General features: G+C 56.7%; 4 protein-coding genes across 4 annotated transcripts; all 4 read right to left on the bottom strand.

The window, feature by feature from the left end:
* Positions 1 to 1046: 1046 nt before the first annotated feature.
* LOC102083859 (antigen-presenting glycoprotein CD1d-like) lies at positions 1047 to 3759 on the bottom strand. The gene is made up of 6 exons (XM_065074806.1): positions 3546 to 3759; positions 2968 to 3225; positions 2528 to 2809; positions 2141 to 2425; positions 1938 to 2034; positions 1047 to 1095 (listed from the first exon to the last, which is right to left on the bottom strand). Exons 1-6 carry the CDS (start codon positions 3625 to 3627, stop codon positions 1047 to 1049), a joined length of 1053 nt encoding a protein of 350 aa, XP_064930878.1. The 5' UTR covers positions 3628 to 3759.
* Positions 3760 to 4996: 1237 nt separating this feature from the next.
* LOC102084043 (T-cell surface glycoprotein CD1b-3) lies at positions 4997 to 7805 on the bottom strand. The gene is made up of 6 exons (XM_065074803.1): positions 7502 to 7805; positions 6923 to 7180; positions 6484 to 6765; positions 6096 to 6380; positions 5893 to 5989; positions 4997 to 5726 (listed from the first exon to the last, which is right to left on the bottom strand). The coding sequence occupies exons 1-6, from the start codon at positions 7581 to 7583 to the stop codon at positions 5666 to 5668; spliced, it is 1065 nt and encodes a 354-aa protein (XP_064930875.1). The 5' UTR covers positions 7584 to 7805; the 3' UTR covers positions 4997 to 5665.
* Positions 7806 to 9631: 1826 nt separating this feature from the next.
* Positions 9632 to 11145, bottom strand: LOC135580424 (T-cell surface glycoprotein CD1b-1-like). Its single transcript, XM_065074801.1, has 4 exons — positions 10898 to 11145; positions 10458 to 10739; positions 10070 to 10354; positions 9632 to 9968 (listed from the first exon to the last, which is right to left on the bottom strand). Exons 1-4 carry the CDS (start codon positions 11142 to 11144, stop codon positions 9868 to 9870), a joined length of 915 nt encoding a protein of 304 aa, XP_064930873.1. The 5' UTR covers position 11145; the 3' UTR covers positions 9632 to 9867.
* An 875-nt stretch (positions 11146 to 12020) lies between these two features.
* LOC135580423 (T-cell surface glycoprotein CD1b-3-like) lies at positions 12021 to 15931 on the bottom strand. The gene is made up of 6 exons (XM_065074800.1): positions 15783 to 15931; positions 15204 to 15461; positions 14764 to 15045; positions 14376 to 14660; positions 14173 to 14269; positions 12021 to 14006 (listed from the first exon to the last, which is right to left on the bottom strand). The coding sequence occupies exons 1-6, from the start codon at positions 15862 to 15864 to the stop codon at positions 13946 to 13948; spliced, it is 1065 nt and encodes a 354-aa protein (XP_064930872.1). The 5' UTR covers positions 15865 to 15931; the 3' UTR covers positions 12021 to 13945.
* Between the last annotated feature and the right edge of the window lie 608 nt (positions 15932 to 16539).

Below are 16539 nucleotides of genomic sequence, written 5' to 3'. Positions count from 1 at the left end.
TCCCCAAGGGGAAGGTGATAAGCAGTTCCTGCCCAACCCTTGGCAGTGGGAACACTGCTGGGGAACTCCAAGTGTCCCAGAAATGTCCCTGGGAAAGAGCCTGGGCTTGGGTTGAAGTCTGATACTCCCCTTTCCTTTCCTTCCCACTATCTTTGGTGGGGAATCCACTTCCCCTCCCAAAAGCCCCCTGGGTGTGCGAACAGGAATGGTGGGGGCCATTCCCCTGCTCTGCCCCCATTGTCACCAGTGGCCATTGCTGGAGGAGCAATGGGGTGTCCAGAGCCGGCCTCACCCCCACAACATCCCCTGACCACTGCTCCTCCCTGGTTGTCCCCTGGTGCCTCCTCTCACCCGACAGTTTCTCTTCCCCTTTTCTGGGACTGCCTGCATTGGGGTAAAGGCAGAACTGAAACCACAGACAAGGGGAAATTTGAGGTGGATCACCCTGAAAACATCCAAACACAACCAGGGCTGAGGTGTCCCCTCTGCAATATGGCAGGGTACCATGTGGCCACTCTAAGTACAACTGAGTCCCTGCTCCATGTGTTCATCTCGGGTGTCCCCAGCTGTGGTGGGGACGTGGGGACATGGGGAAGGCCCATATGGGGCTGCTGCAGGCTGAGCTGCAGCACCCCGTGACACTGAGTCAGACATGGGGAGACAAGGACATCAAACCCCTTCCCTTCCATGGAGCTGTCCCATGGAGAAGTAGGGATGCTGCGGTGGCCTGGAAGGCCCAGAAATGGCACCACTTCCACAGCATCTCACCTCAGCGTCACCTAGGGGATGTCTGGCCGTGGCACCACAATGTCCATCTCCCTCCCAGCAGGGCCACCATTGCTGGGGGCAGAGGGGAGCATTTGGCCAGTGGGATGGCAAAGCACAGCCATGTGGTGGCCACTGAGGGAAGGGGCAGTTGTATGAGGTGACCATTAGGCCTCATGGTATCCTATATGGTGATTGTTGCTCACTTCTTCCTGAGCAGCTGATTGACAGGCTATTAGCAGGTGTATAGCTTGTGCAGGTGCATGTGGGGTCACTAACAGCTAACTAGCAACACAAACACACTTTATTTTTTTTTTCCTTTGGTGTTTCCTGTAATTAGCACCATTAATTCACTGCAGCTCCCTGGGACAGAAAGGGCCTCACCTGCATCTCCACAGCCAAAACACCATGACGGCAGCCATGGCCACAACTGCCAGCAGCCCAGCCACAAGTCCTGCAATCAGCACCACCTCTGAGTACCCTGGGAAACACAAGCAGACGTTGCCATGAGCTTTCCCAGCTTTGTTGATGCGGAGGCTGTGGGCATCCAGCCCCAAGGTGAGACCTGCCTGCAGCTAAGTGTTTCATCTGTCTGTCCTAGCTCAGCAAGGGCTGGGAGAGAATCAGCATCACTCCTTGTGCAGCGAGACCCTTGAGCCCTGCAGTGCCAACAGGTGATTCTGGCTGTCAGACAAATTCAGTCCTGCTCACAGCGCTGTGGGTCACAGAGTTTGGCCAAGGGAGAACCATCCCCAGTGGAGTTGTGGTGCATGTGGTCCACAGGCCAGCTGGGTTTTCTTCTGACTCAACTGACAGGTGGCTCACGTGTCTACCAGAGACCTTTCCTGTGAACATTTGCCAGAAAGTTGTCCTGAGACACCAAGCCCTTGGAAGCTGCCCATTCAAGTGTGTGGTTGAATTGGAGCACAACTTAAATTGCCTCCTATGCCTATCTGAACTCCTTATCTTTGATGGGAGATTGACTTCCTTTTCCTCCTTCATTGGGAGGCTTGGAGGTATTTTATCCCCATGTACCCAGTTGCTTGTTTCCATTAAATACATAAGAACATGTTATTAGAGGCACAAACATGCTTTATTTTATTTTCCTTTGCTATTTCCTGTAATTAGCACCAAGAATTCAGTGCAGCTCCCTGGGACAGAAAGGGCCTCACCTGCGTCTCCACAGCCAAAGCATCATGACGGCAGCCATGGCCACAACTGCCAGCAGCCCAGCCACAAGTCCTGCAATCAGCACCACATCCGAGTACCCTGGGAAACACAAGCAGAGGTTGCCATGAGCTTTCCCAGCTTTGCTCCATCCCGCAGCGCAGGGCAGCTCAGAAGCCCCATGTCTGTCCCCACGGGTGGCACCTACCCCACGAGATGAGGAGGCTGCGGGTGCCCAGGCTGCGGTGGCGCACGCGGCAGGCGTAGCTGTGCCCGTCATGGGGGGCCACGGCCAGGACACTGCGCAGCTGGTAGGTGAGGTCAGCGTTGGGCAGGATGGCGCTGGTGTTGGTGTCTGGGCCTGGCGGCACCTCCTGGCCATCCCGCAGCCAGGCCACGCTGATGGACCGCGGGTAGAAGCCGGTGACGCGGCAAACCAGCAGGAGCTGGGCTGGGCTGGGTGTGCGGGCGAAGACGGTGGCCACGGGCAGCTCTGGGGGCGAGAGCAAAGGGATGAAGAGAGCCCCAGTGGGGACCGCTTGGCTCCAGTGTGTGGGGGCTCTGGGGTGGCTGTGCCAAGGTTGGGTGGTCTCACCTTGTCTGTCCAAAGATACCTTCCCGTAGTGCAGTAACTTCTCCACGTAGTCGATGCAGGTATCATTGAGGAGCACAACTAACACGTCTCTGAAGGTGGTATAGTTCTTGAGAACAGCCTCGGCATACCGTGACAGGTCAGTGTCCTGGGAGAGTAGCCAAGTGGCATTGTCCACACAAAAGCTGAGGGACTCTTGGCCGTTGTAGGCCACATGGGCGAAGGCCTGGGAGGTCTTGTTGGGGTAGAGTGTGCAGCCCGCCATGCCTTGGGCTACAAAGGGGTCTGGAGAAGCAGAGAGGACAGAGAATTGTTATGAGGAGCAGGGATTGCCTTCCTTTGGACAGGATTAGCATCTCCTGTCCAGGAGCAGTACTGTTGGATCCTTCTCCACTTCTAAGATGCTGCTTGCAGATGTAAGACAGAGAAGACCAAGTACTTACAGGGTACATTATTCTGCACAGCACCTTCATTGATCTGGTAGTTGAATTGTTGCAAATAGATCTTGATCATGTTCTCAAAAATGTCCCAGTCACCACTGGGAAGGGTTGGGTGCACCCAGGGCTGGTGGAAGCGGATTTTCCAGGTGTCCTTATCAAGAGAACCCAGCTCGATGTCTTCGAGCAAGCCCAGTGCTTCCGTGTCCACAAAGGAGCTGTTTTGGAAGGTGGAGATCCGGAGCAGCCGCATAGTGAAGGCTCCTACACGAGACAGGGATTGATGGGGGCAGATGGGAGCAAGAGAAAAGGGATGGGGAAAGTGGAGGGGCTGAGGGATAGGTCCTTGGTGTTGCAGGGACCTGCAGGGCCCCATAAGCCCCCTACATCCTTGGCAGCCCCAGCTCCCAACCCTGCACCCCCCTGGGGTGACTGCATCACTGCCAGGGGGCAGTTCTGGAGCCAGGGGACAAGGAAGGTTGAGGAGCCAAGTGCCCAAGGCAGGTGGGGAGAAGGAAGCCCCTCACTCGTGGGGTCCCACAGAGTGAGAGAGCAGATGTGGATGAGCCAGAGCTCCCACTTACCCTCCAGGTCTGCCCATGTCCCAGAGAGGAGGACGAAGTAGAGGAGAGAGAGGAGGAGGAGGCAGCGGCGAGGGGGCTGCATGGTGCCAGCAGCGAGGCCCCAGCGTGCAGCAGTGGCTGCAGCAGCAGGAGGAAGGTTGTGTGACAGAGGTGGCCACACACTTCTCCTCAGGGCGGCTCTGCCTGGGCAGCTTCCCTGGTGTTAATAGCCCAATGGTTTTTTTTGGGAAGGCCCTGAGGTTCCTGCTATGGGTGGTCTGGTCTGTGGCACCCTGAGTGTGACGGTGAGTGCTGGGGGGAATTTGGGTGGCAGTGAGGCCGCCTCACTGCCTGGAAAAGGGGTGACATTGGTTCTTACATACCTCATGAGTGGCCATTCATCCTCTTTAACCCCTGCCAGGTGACTGCAGGACTGCAGTTCCACCTCAGGTGACCACTGGCCCTCACAGACTCTGCAGGTAGCACTTGTCCTTGCAGTCCCCCCTCAGGTGTGGGCTGTGTTCCCTTGAGACCAGAATTGCACCTGAGTGATTGGGGTGCAGGGGGCAGGGCTGCAGTGCCTCTTGGTGCTGCACTGGGTGTGTGGGAACCAGCACCCGCTGGGCTGGGCTGAACCACCTGAAGAGACCTCTCGAACACCTGGGTGTTGATGTGAGTGTTCTTGTCGGGTCTCTGGAGGGCTGTGAACAAGCATTTGCGGACACCCGCCCAGTACTGGGTGCTTGGTTCTGTGTTATTGTAGGGTATCTTGGGAGGTCATGCACATGACTGTATTTACTTGTCCGCTTTGCTCACTGGCTGCATCTGTTCTCCAGGTTCGGTGGGTGAGCTTCATCCTCATATGTCCCATGAGTGCTGCAAGGTGTTTCACTCCATTTGGGATATGAAGTGCCTCATGTGCCCTGTTGATGCTGAGGCTTTGGGCTTCCAGCCCCAAGTTGAGACCTTGCTGCAGCTAAGTGTTTCATCTGTCTGTCCTAGCTCAGCAAGGGCTGGGAGAGAATCAGCATCACTCCTTGTGCAGCGAGATCCTTGAGCCCTGCAGTGCCAACAGGTGATTCTGGCTGTCAGACAAATTCAGTCCTGCTCACAGCACTGTGGGTCACAGAGTTTGGCCAAGGGAGTTGTGGTGCATGTGGTCCACAGGCCAGCTGGGTTTTCTTCTGACTCAACTGACAGGTGGCTCACGTGTCTACCAGAGACCTTTCCTGTGAACATTTGCCAGAAAGTTGTCCTGAGACACCAAGCCCTTGGAAGCTGCACATTCAAGTGTGTGGTTGAATTGGAGCACAACTTAAATTGCCTCCTATGCCTATCTGAACTCCTCTGTCTTTGATGGGAGATTGATTTCCTTTTTCTCCTTAATTGAGAGGCTTGGAGGTATTTTATCCCCAACTGCACAGCTGCTTATTTTCATTAAATACATAAGAACATGTTTGTATAAGCAGAAACACACTTTATTTTTTTTTTCCTTTAGTATTTCCTGTAATTATCACCAGTAATTCACTGGTGCTTGAGCTTGCATTTACAGCTGATCAAAACCTTACCGAGCCCATCGAAATCCTCAAGAAAGGCACACATTCTTAGTGAAAACATGAATGTTTTAATTTCATTTTATACATATCTGCTGCTCCCATGGATTACATCAGAGTTTCATTGTTATTCAGGACTTAGTAAAATGTTTGTGGCCAGGTGCTGTTAATCCGTGCGGAACAATTAGGTCTCGGCAACAATATTTCTGGGATATGATTAATAAAGGCAGGTCTTAGGAGAGAATACTGGAAAGCCATAGTAGAAGGGCACAGCTTACCACCTGCTGATAAATGTGTGATTGCAGCAGAACTGGGAGAAATGGCCACTGGGCATTGGGGTGTCCTAAAGAGCCTCAGAGGACAGTGCCACGAGGTAAGAGCTGATCACGTGTCACAAGCGAGGAGGTCTCAGACTTGCACCCTTGCTTATCAAATCTGAGTGGATCAGGAGCACCCCAGTTTTCCTCCCTATATCTCACAGTCAAGTTGATCTTGGAGTGCTCAGAATATTGTCGAAGCAGAAAAAGGTAGGGTTTTTTCCCTGTGAGCGTGGTGGAAGGAAACAAGGCCCTTTGGCTCCCTTCTGGGCTAAGCTTCTTTGCTCAGGATGGAGTTCCTGGACGTTGATTCCTCCATCTGCCGGTGCTTTCTGAAATGAGAGGAGAAGGGCTCATGGCTGTTCCACGGAGGAGACTCCATGGGGGTGCAGAGCGCAGCTGGCAGGGCCAGAGCAGGAGCACGGCTGCGAAGTGCAGCGATCCCCTGGGGCATTTCCCCTCTCCCACTGCAGCTCCCTGGGACAGAAAGGGCCTCACCTGCGCCTCCACAGCCAAAGCATCATGACGGCAGCCATGGCCACAACTGCCAGCAGCCCAGCCACAAGTCCTGCAATCAGCACCACATCTGAGTACCCTGGGAAACACAAGCAGACGTTGCCATGAGCTTTCCCAGCTTTGCTCCATCCCGCAGCGCAGGGCAGCTCAGAAACCCCATGTCTGTCCCCACGGGTGGCACCTACCCCACGGGATGAGGAGGCTGCGGGTGCCCAGGCTGCGGTGGCGCACGCGGCAGGCGTAGCTGTGCCCGTCATGGGGGGCCACGGCCAGGACACTGCGCAGCTGGTAGGTGAGGTCGGCGTTGGGCAGGATGGCGCTGGTGTTGGTGTCTGGGCCTGGCGGCACCTCCTGGCCATCCCGCAGCCAGTCCACGCTGATGGACCGTGGGTAGAAGCCGGTGACGCGGCAAACCAGCAGGAGCTGGGCTGGGCTGGGTGTGCGGGCGAAGACGGTGGCCACGGGCAGCTCTGGGGGCGAGAGCAAAGGGATGAGGGGAGCCCCAGTGGGGACCGCTTGGCTCCAGTGTGTGGGGGCTCTGGGGTGGCTGTGCCAGGGTTGGGGTGGTCTCACTTTTTCTCTCCAGAACTGTGTTCCCGTAGAGCAATAACCTCTCCATGTCATCTATGCAGGTGTCATTGAAGAGAACTTCTACCAGCTCAGTGAAGGCGGTGTAGTTCTGGAGAACAGCCTGGGCATATCGTGACAAGTCAGTGTCTTGGGAGGGGAGCCAAGTGCCATTGTCCACACAGAGACTGAGGAAGTCCTGGCCATTGTAGGCCACATGTGCAAAGGTCTGGGTGGTCTTGTTGGGGTAGAGCGTGCAGCCCGCCATACATTGGGCCACAAAGGGGTCTGGAGGAGCAGAGAGGACAGAGAGGTGTTATGAGGAGCGGGGATTGCCTTCCTCTGGATAGGATTAGCATCTCCTGTCCATTGCCAGTACTGTTGGGTCTTCCCCACTTCCAAGATGCTGTTTAGAAAGGGGACACAAAAAATAGCAGGTACTTACAGGGTACATCCTTTTGCACTGCACCTTCATTGACGAGGTGGTGGAACTTTTGCAAATAGATCTTGATCATGTTCTCAATCGTGTCCCAGTCACTGCGGGGCAGGGCTGGGCGCACCCAGGGCTGGTGGAAGCGGATTTTCCACGTGTGCTTAGCAAGAGAACCCAGCTCTATGTCTTCCAGCAGGCCCAGCCCCTCCGTGTCCACAAAGGAGCTGTTTTGGAAGGTGGAGATCTGGAGCAGTCGAATAGTGAAGGCCTCTACATGAGACAGGGATCGACAGGGGGAAATGGGAGTGAGAGGAGAGGGATGGGGAAAGTGGAGGGACTGAGGGATAGGTCCTTGGTGTTGCAGGGACCTGCAGGGCCCCATAAGCCCCCTGCATCCTTGGCAGCCCCAGCTCCCAACCCTGCACCCCCCTGGGGTGACTGCATCGCAGCCAGGGAGCAGTTCTAGAGCCAGGGGACAAGGAAGGTTGAGGAGCCAAGTGCCCAAGGCAGGTGGGGAGAAGGAAGCCCCTCATTCGTGGGGTCCCACAGGGGTGAGAGAGCAGATGTGCATGAGCCAGGGCTCCCACTTACCCTCCAGGTCTGCCCATGTCCCAGAGAGGAGGAGGTGGCAGAGGAGAGAGAGGAGGAGGAGGCAGCGGCGAGGGGGCTGCATGGTGCCAGCAGCGAGGCCCCAGCGTGCAGCAGTGGATGCAGCAGCAGGAGGAAGGTTGTGTGACAGAGGTGGCCACACACTTCTCCTCAGGGCAGCTCCCCTGGTGCTGGTGGCCCTGGCAGCCAATGGGGCTGGCACTGTGTTTTTTTGGGAGGGCCCTGAGGTTCCTGCTATGGGTGGTGTGGTCTGGGTCACCCTGAGTGTGATGGTGAGTGCTGGGGGGAATTTGGGTGGCAGTGAGGCCACCCCACTGCCTGGACGATGGTTCCCTCATGGCTGCAGCAGCACCTTGGCAATCAGGACAATGTGAGTGTCCCAGCTCCTTTTCTACCCCCATTACCGACGGAGGTGCCAGCTGGCCATGGGCTGCATCCACTGTCCTTGACGGGAATGTCCCTCACTGCCACTTGTCCCTGGCATGTCTGGCCCTGCACAGCACAGACATCTCCATCTGCTCGGTGCTGCCTATTAGATGCTCCGATGTGTCTGTCCTCTTCACAGAGGAGGTGAACCCTGTTCCCACAGCCTGCTTGCGTGCCTGGGATCCCTTTGCCAGCAGGCTGCCCACTGGCCTCGTGCCTCCTTGTCACCTCCCGGCCACCCGACCCCCAGGCCAGGCTGATGGGCCGTGGGCAGAAGCTGGTGATGTGGTAAAGCAGCAGGAGCAGATCTGGGCCAGGCATGAGGACAAAGCTCATGAGCATGGACAGCTCTGGGACACAAGGCTGAGCAGAGCTGCTGAGATCCCTGATCCCTCAGCACCACTGGCCTGATCCTGAGGAAGGGGCTCCCCAGTGAGGAGGTGATGAACAGTTCCCACTCAGCCCGTGGCTGTGGGGTCAGGGATTGGTGCTGGCAGGACTGGAGGGTCCAGCTCCTCCATGATCTCCTCTCAAGGCATGGGCAGTGGATGGGCTGGAGCAGCTGTAGTGTGATGGTCCCCAAGAGAGAGGAGGGCTGCAGGGTCCAGAGGGGACTGTTTCTCACTGACAGTCATCGGACCCTGGAGCAGCAGCCCTTGGCCGGGGAGGATCCCCAAGCTGGGACGGGGATGGACCATGGTTGACCCATGCCAAAGCCCATTTCAGTGGGTGGGAGTGGATGGCCAGTCTCCTCATTTCCATGGACCTCCATTCACGCTGTGGGGCCTGGGAGCTGACTCTCTGCTTCCCCTCACCCCATAGTGCTGGGGCTTTCCAATTGTCCCAATAATGTCCCAAAGACATCCTAGAAATGCTGCAACCTGGTACTCCCTTTTACCTATCACCATCTTTGATGGGGAATCCCCTTCCCCTCCCAAATGCTCCCTGGGTGTGCGAACAGGAATGGTGGGGGCCATTCCCCTGCTCTGCCCCCATTGTCACCAGTGGCCATTGCTGGAGGAGCAATGGGGTGTCCAGAGCCGGCCTCACCCCCACAACATCCCCTGACCACTGCTCCTCCCTGGTTGTCCCCTGGTGCCTCCTCTCACCTGACAGTTTCTCTTCCCCTTTTCTGGGACTGCCTGCATTGGGGTGAAGGCAGAACTGAAACCACAGACAAGGGGATATTTGAGGTGGATCACCCTGAAAACATCCAAACACAACCAGGGCTGAGGTGTCCCCTCTGCAATATGGCAGGGTACCATGTGGCCACTCTAAGTACAACTGAGACCAGGAGTCCCTGCTCCATGTGTTCACCTCGGGTGTCCCCAGCTGTGGTGGGGACATGGGAAGGCCCATATGGGGCTGCTGCAGGCTGAGCTGCAGCACCCCGTGACACTGAGTCAGACATGGGGAGACAAGGACATCAAACCCCTTCCCTTCCATGGAGCTGTCCCATGGAGAAGTAGGGATGCTGCGGTGGCCTGGCAGGCCCAGAAATGGCACCACTTCCCCAGCATCTCACCTCAGCGTCACCTAGGGGATGTCTGGCTGTGGCACCACAATGTCCACATCCCTCCCAGCAGGGCCACCATTGTTGGGGGCAGAGGAGAGCATTTGGCCAGTGGGATGGCAAAGCACAGCCATGTGGTGGCCACTGAGGGAAGGGGCAGGGGGATGTTTCTCTATGCAGTTGTATGAGGTGACCATTAGGCCTCATGGTATCCTATATGGTGATTGTTGCTCACTTCTTCCTGAGCAGCTGATTGACAGGCTATTAGCAGGTGTATAGCTTGTGCAGGTGCATGTGGGGTCACTAACAGCTAACTAGCAACACAAACACACTTTATTTTTTTTTTCCTTTGGTGTTTCCTGTAATTAGCACCATTAATTCACTGCAGCTCCCTGGGACAGAAAGGGCCTCACCTGCGTCTCCACAGCCAAAGCATCATGACGGCAGCCATGGCCACAACTGCCAGCAGCCCAGCCACAAGTCCTGCAATCAGCACCACATCTGAGTACCCTGGGAAACACAAGCAGAGGTTGCCATGAGCTTTCCCAGCTTTGCTCCATCCTGCAGGGCAGCTCAGAAGCCCCATGTCTGTCCCCACGGGTGGCACCTACCCCACGGGATGAGGAGGCTGCGGGTGCCCAGGCTGCGGTGGCGCACGCGGCAGGCGTAGCTGTGCCCGTCATGGGGGGCCACGGCCAGGACACTGCGCAGCTGGTAGGTGAGGTCGGCGTTGGGCAGGATGGCGCTGGTGTTGGTGTCTGGGCCTGGCGGCACCTCCTGGCCATCCCGCAGCCAGGCCACGCTGATGGACCGCGGGTAGAAGCCGGTGACGCGGCAAACCAGCAGGAGCTGGGCTGGGCTGGGTGTGCGGGCGAAGACGGTGGCCACGGGCAGCTCTGGGGGCGAGAGCAAAGGGATGAGGGGAGCCCCAGTGGGGACCGCTTGGCTCCAGTGTGTGGGGGCTCTGGGGTGGCTGTGCCAAGGTTGGGGTGGTCTCACCTTGTCTCTCCAGAGCTGCCTTCCCATAGTGCAGTAACCTCTCCGTGTAGTCGATACAGGTGTCGTTGAGGAGCACGGTTAGCATGTCAGTGAAGGCAGTATAATTCTGGATAATGGACTGGGCATACTGTGACAAGTCGGTGTCTTGGGAGAGGACCCAAGTGACATTGTCCACACAGAAGCTGAAGAAGTCCTGGCCGTTGTAGGCCACTTGCACAAAGGCCTGGGAGGTCTTGTTGGGGTAGAGCGTGCAGCCCGCCATGCCTTGGAACACAATGGGGTCTGGAGAAGCAGAGAGGACAGAGAGGTGTTATGAGGAGCAGGGATTGCCTTCCTCTGGATAGGATTAGCATTTCCTGTCCATCACCAGTACTGTTGGATCCTCCTCCACTTCTAAGACGCTGCTTGCAGATGTAAGACAGAGAAGACCAAGTACTTACAGGGTACATTATTCTGCACAGCACCTTCATTGAACTGGTAGTTGAATTGTTGCAAATAGATCTTGATCATGTTCTCCATCGCGTCCCAGTCACCACTGGGAAGGGCTGGGCGTACCCAGGGCTGGTGGAAGCGGATTTTCCAGGTATGCTGATCAAGGGAACCCAGCTCTATGTCGTCCAGCAGGCCCATGCCCTCCGTGTCCACAAAGGAGCTGTTTTGGAAGGTGGAGATCCGGAGCAGCCGCATAGTGAAGGCTCCTACACGAGACAGGGATTGATGGGGCAGATGGGAGCAAGAGAAAAGGGATGGGGAAAGTGGAGGGGCTGAGGGATAGGTCCTTGGTGTTGCAGGGACCTGCAGGGCCCCATAAGCCCCCTGCATCCTTGGCAGCCCCAGCTCCCAACCCTGCATCCCCCTGGGGTGACTGCATCGCAGCCAGGGAGCAGTTCTGGAGCTAGGGGACAAGGAAGGTTGAGGAGCCAAGTGCCCAAGGCAGGTGGGGAGAAGGAAGCCCCTCACTCGTGGGGTCCCACAGGGTGAGAGAGCAGATGTGCATGAGCCAGGGCTTCCACTTACCCTCCAGGTCTGCCCATGTCCCAGAGAGGAGGAGGTGGCAGAGGAGAGAGAGGAGGAGGAGGCAGCGGCGAGGGGGCTGCATGGTGCCAGCAGCGAGGCCCCAGCGTGCAGCAGTGGCTGCAGCAGCAGGAGGAAGGTTGTGTGACAGAGGTGGCCACACACTTCTCCTCAGGGCAGCTCCCCTGGTGCTGGTGGCCGTGGCAGCCAATGGGGCTGGCACTGTGTTTTTTTGGGAGGGCCCTGAGGTTCCTGCTATGGGTGGTCTGGTCTGTGGCACCCTGAGTGTGACTGTGAGTGCTGGGGGGAATTTGGGTGGCATTGAGGCCGCCCCACTGCCTATACAAAGGTTCCCGCATGGCTGCAGCAGCACCTTGGCAATCAGGTCAACGTGAGTGTCCCAGCCCCTTTTCTACCCCCATTACTGACGGAGGTGCCAGCTGGCCACGGGCTGCATCCACTGTCCTTGACGGGAATGTCCCTCACTGCCACTTGTGCCTGGCATGTCTGGCCCTGCACAGCACAGACATCTCCATATGCTCGGTGCTGCCTATTAGATGCTCCGATGTGTCTGTCCTCTTCACAGAGGAGGTGAACCCTGTTCCCACAGCCTGCTTGCGTGCCTGGGACCCCTGTGCCAGCAGGCTGCCCGCTGGCCTCGTGCGTCCTTTGCCTATCAGTGGTAGCAGAGTAGCTAATGGGGCAGGAGCAGGCCCCTGGCTTGTGTGGTTTCTCATGATGTGTTCAGCCCCCTCTGAATTTTCTCCAGATGTCTTCCAGTGTTGCAATGGACCAGAAGTTCTGCTTTAGCTCTTCCTTGTCTCTATTGAATCGCATTACAGGGACAGGAGATGGACTCAATGACCCTTGTGGGTCCCTTCCAACTCAGGACAGTTTATGATTCTATGAATGTACTCACCCTCGTGCCTTTTTTATTTCTTGTTTTCTTCACTTTCTTACATGCTGTAGGAGAGGTCTCAACTTCTTGTTCCTTGATATTGTCACTTCCTTCAGTCAGGAAACGACAAAAAGGGGCAGGGTGCTCTTCGTCCACACAGATCATTGGTCCCCACAGTCACCTCAGGTGACATTGGTTCTTACAGTCCTCCCAAGTGACTGTTCGTCCTCCTTGACCCCTGCCAGGTGACTGCAGGACTGCAGTTCCACCTCAGGTGACCACTGGCCCTCACAGACTCTGCAGGTAGCACTTGTCCTTGCAGTCCCCCCTCAGGTGTGGGCTGTGTTCCCTTGAGCCCAGAATTGCACCTGAGTGATTGGGGTGCAGGGGGCAGGGCTGCAGTGCCTCTTGGTGCTGCACTGGGTGTGTGGGAACCAGCACCCGCTGGGCTGGGCTGAACCACCTGAAGAGACCTCTCGAACACCTGGGTGTTGATGTGAGTGTTCTTGTCGGGTCTCTGGAGGGCTGTGAACAAGCATTTGCGGACACCCGCCCAGTACTGGGTGCTTGGTTCTGTGTTATTGTAGGGTATCTTGGGAGGTCATGCATATGACTACGTTTTCCTACCTTGTTTGCTCACCAGATGCATCTATTCTCCATGTTTGGTGGCTGAGCTTCATCCTGCTGTGGATGCATTTCACAGAATCCCAGAATCCCAGAATGTCGGGGGTTGGAAGGGCCCTGGAAAGCTCATCCAGTGCAATCCCCCCATGGAGCAGGAACACCCAGATGAGGTTACACAGGAAGGTGTCCAGGCGGGTTGGAATGTCTGCACAGAAGGAGACTCCACAACCTCCCTGGGCAGCCTGGGCCAGGCTCTGCCACCCTCACCAGGAACAAGTTTCTTCTCATCTTTCAGTGGAACCTCCTGTGCTCCAATTTGAACACATTACCCCTTCTCCTGCAATTGGTTGTCATTTGGAACTATCCAAAACCTCACTGGGCCCATCCAAATCCTGAAGAAAGGCACACGTTCTAAGTGAAAACATAAATATTTTAACTTCATTTTATACATATCTGCTGCTCCAACACATTACTTCAGAGTTTCAGTGTTATTCAGGACTTTGTAAAATGGTCTGTGGCCAGGTGCTGTTAATCTGTGTGGAACAACTCAGTCTCAGCAAAAAAATATATCAGGAATACAGATAATAAATGCAGCTCTTAGGAGAAAATACTAGAAAGCCACAGTAGAAGGGCACAGCTTACCACCTGCTGATGAATGTCTGATTGCAGCAGAACTGGGAGAAATGGCCACTGGGCATTGGGGTGTCCTAAAGAGCCTCAGAGGACAGTGCCACGAGGTAAGAGCTGATCACGTGTCACAAGCGAGGAGGTCTCAGACTTGGCCCCTTGCTTAGCAAATCTGAGTGGATCAGGAGCACCCCAGTTTTCCTCCCTATATCTCACAGTCAAGTTGATCTTGGAGTGCTCAGAATATTGTCGAAGCAGAAAAAGGTAGGGTTTTTTCCCTGTGAGCGTGGTGGAAGGAAACAAGGCCCTTTGGCTCCCTTCTGGGCTAAGCTTCTTTGCTCAGGATGGAGTTCCTGGACGTTGATTCCTCCATCTGCCGGTGCTTTCTGAAATGAGAGGAGAAGGGCTCATGGCTGTTCCACGGAGGAGACTCCATGGGGGTGCAGAGCGCAGCTGGCAGGGCCAGAGCAGGAGCACGGCTGCGAAGTGCAGCGATCCCCTGGGGCATTTCCCCTCTCCCACTGCAGCTCCCTGGGACAGAAAGGGCCTCACCTGCGTCTCCACAGCCAAAGCATCATGACGGCAGCCATGGCCACAACTGCCAGCAGCCCAGCCACAAGTCCTGCAATCAGCACCACATCCGAGTACCCTGGGAAACACAAGTAGAGGTTGCCATGAGCTTTCCCAGCTTTGCTCCATCCCGCAGCACAGGGCAGCTCAGAAGCCCCATGTCTGTCCCCACGGGTGGCACCTACCCCACGGGATGAGGAGGCTGCGGGTGCCCAGGCTGCGGTGGCGCACGCGGCAGGCGTAGCTGTGCCCGTCATGGGGGGCCACGGCCAGGACACTGCGCAGCTGGTAGGTGAGGTCGGCGTTGGGCAGGATGGCGCTGGTGTTGGTGTCTGGGCCTGGCGGCACCTCCTGGCCATCCCGCAGCCAGGCCACGCTGATGGACCGCGGGTAGAAGCCGGTGACGCGGCAAACCAGCAGGAGCTGCGCTGGGCTGGGTGTGCGGGCGAAGACGGTGGCCACGGGCAGCTCTGGGCACAAGAGCAAAGGGATGAAGAGAGCCCCAGTGGGGACCGCTTGGCTCCAGTGTGTGGGGGCTCTGGGGTGGCTGTGCCAGGGTTGCAGTGATCTCACCTTGTCTCTCCAGAGCTGCCTTCCCATAGCGTACTAGCATCTCCACGTAGTCGATGCAGGTATCATTGAAGAGGACTTGCATCAGCTCAGTGAAGTCGGTGTAGTTGTTGAAAAAATCTCGGACACACCGTGATAAGTTGGTGTCTTGGGAGAGTAGCCAAGTGGCATTGTCCACACAGAAGTTGAGGAAGTCCTGGCCATTGTAGGCAAACTTGGCGAAGGCCTGGGTGGTCTTGTTGGGGTAGAGCGTGCAGCCTGCCATGCCTTGGACCACAAAGGGGTCTGGAGGAGCAGAGAGGACAGAGAATTGTTATGTGGAGCTGGGATTGCCTTCCTCTGGATAGGATTAGCACCTCCTGTCCATCACCAGTACTGTCCCGTCCTTCCCCACTTCCAATATGCTGTTCAATGAGGGAATACAGGGAAGATCAAGTACTTACAGGGTACATCCTTTTGCACTGCACCTTCATTTACCATGTTGTTGAAGTTCCTCAAATAGATCTTGACCATGTTCTCAATAATGTCCCAGTCACTGCGGGGCAGGGCTGGGCGCACCCAGGGCTGGTGGAAGCGGATTTTCCACGTGTGCTTAGCAAGAGAACCCAGCTCTATGTCGTCCAGCAGGCCCATGCACTCTGTGTCCATGAAGGAGGTGTTTTGGAAGGTGGAAGTCTGGAGCAGCCGAAGAGTGAAGGCCTCTACATCAGACAGGGATCAATAGGGGGAAATGGGAGTGAGAGGAGAGGGATGGGGAAAGTGGAGGGGCTGAGGGATAGGCCCTTGGTGTTGCAGGGACCTGCAGGGCCCCATAAGCCCCCTGCATCCTTGGCAGCCCCAGCTCCCAACCCTGCACCCCCCTGGGGTGACTGCATCGCTGCCAGGGGACAGTTCTAGAGCCAGGGGACAAGGAAGGTTGAGGAGCCAAGTGCCCAAGGCAGGTGGGGAGAAGGAAGCCCCTCACTCGTGGGGTCCCACAGGGGTGTGAGAGCAGATGTGCATGAGCCAGGGCTCCCACTTACCCTCCAGGTCTGCCCATGTCCCAGAGAGGAGGAGGTGGCAGAGGAGAGAGAGGAGGAGGAGGCAGCGGCGAGGGGGCTGCATGGTGCCAGCAGCGAGGCCCCAGCGTGCAGCAGTGGCTGCAGCAGCAGGAGGAAGGTTGTGTGACAGAGGTGGCCACACACTTCTCCTCAGGGCAGCTACCCTGGCGCTGGTGGCCGTGGCAGCCAATGGGGCTGACACTGTGGTTTTTTGGGAGGGCCCTGAGGTTCCTGCTATGGGTGGTGTGGTCTGGGTCACCCTGAGTGTGATGGTGAGTGCTGGGGGGAATTTGGGTGGCCCCACTGCCTAGATGATGGTTCCCTCATGGCTGCAGCAGCACCTTGGCAATCAGGACAATGTGAGTGTCCCAGCTCCTTTTCTACCCCCATTACCGACGGAGGTGCCAGCTGGCCATGGGCTGCATCCACTGTCCTTGATGGGAATGTCCCTCACTGCCACTTGTCCCTGGCGTGTCTGGCCCTGCACAGCACAGACATCTCCATCTGCTCGGTGCTGCCTAGAAGATGCTCTGTCTGTCCTCTTCACAGAGGAGGTGAATCCTGTTCCCAGAGCCTGCTTGCGTGCCTGGGATCCCTGTGCCAGCAGGCTGCCCGCTGGCCTCGTGCCTCCTTGTCACCTCCCGGCCACCCGACCCCCAGGCCGGGCTGATGGGCCGTGGGCAGAAGCTGGTGATGTGGTAAAGCAGCAGGAGGAGATCTGGGCCAGGCATGAGGACAA

The sequence above is a fragment of the Columba livia genome, chromosome 10, assembly GCF_036013475.1.
Source record: "Columba livia isolate bColLiv1 breed racing homer chromosome 10, bColLiv1.pat.W.v2, whole genome shotgun sequence".
In the NCBI taxonomy this organism is placed as follows: Eukaryota; Metazoa; Chordata; class Aves; order Columbiformes; family Columbidae; genus Columba; species Columba livia.
The sequence above is the reverse complement of the archived record's forward strand: the minus strand, read 5'-3'. Positions and strand labels throughout refer to the sequence as shown.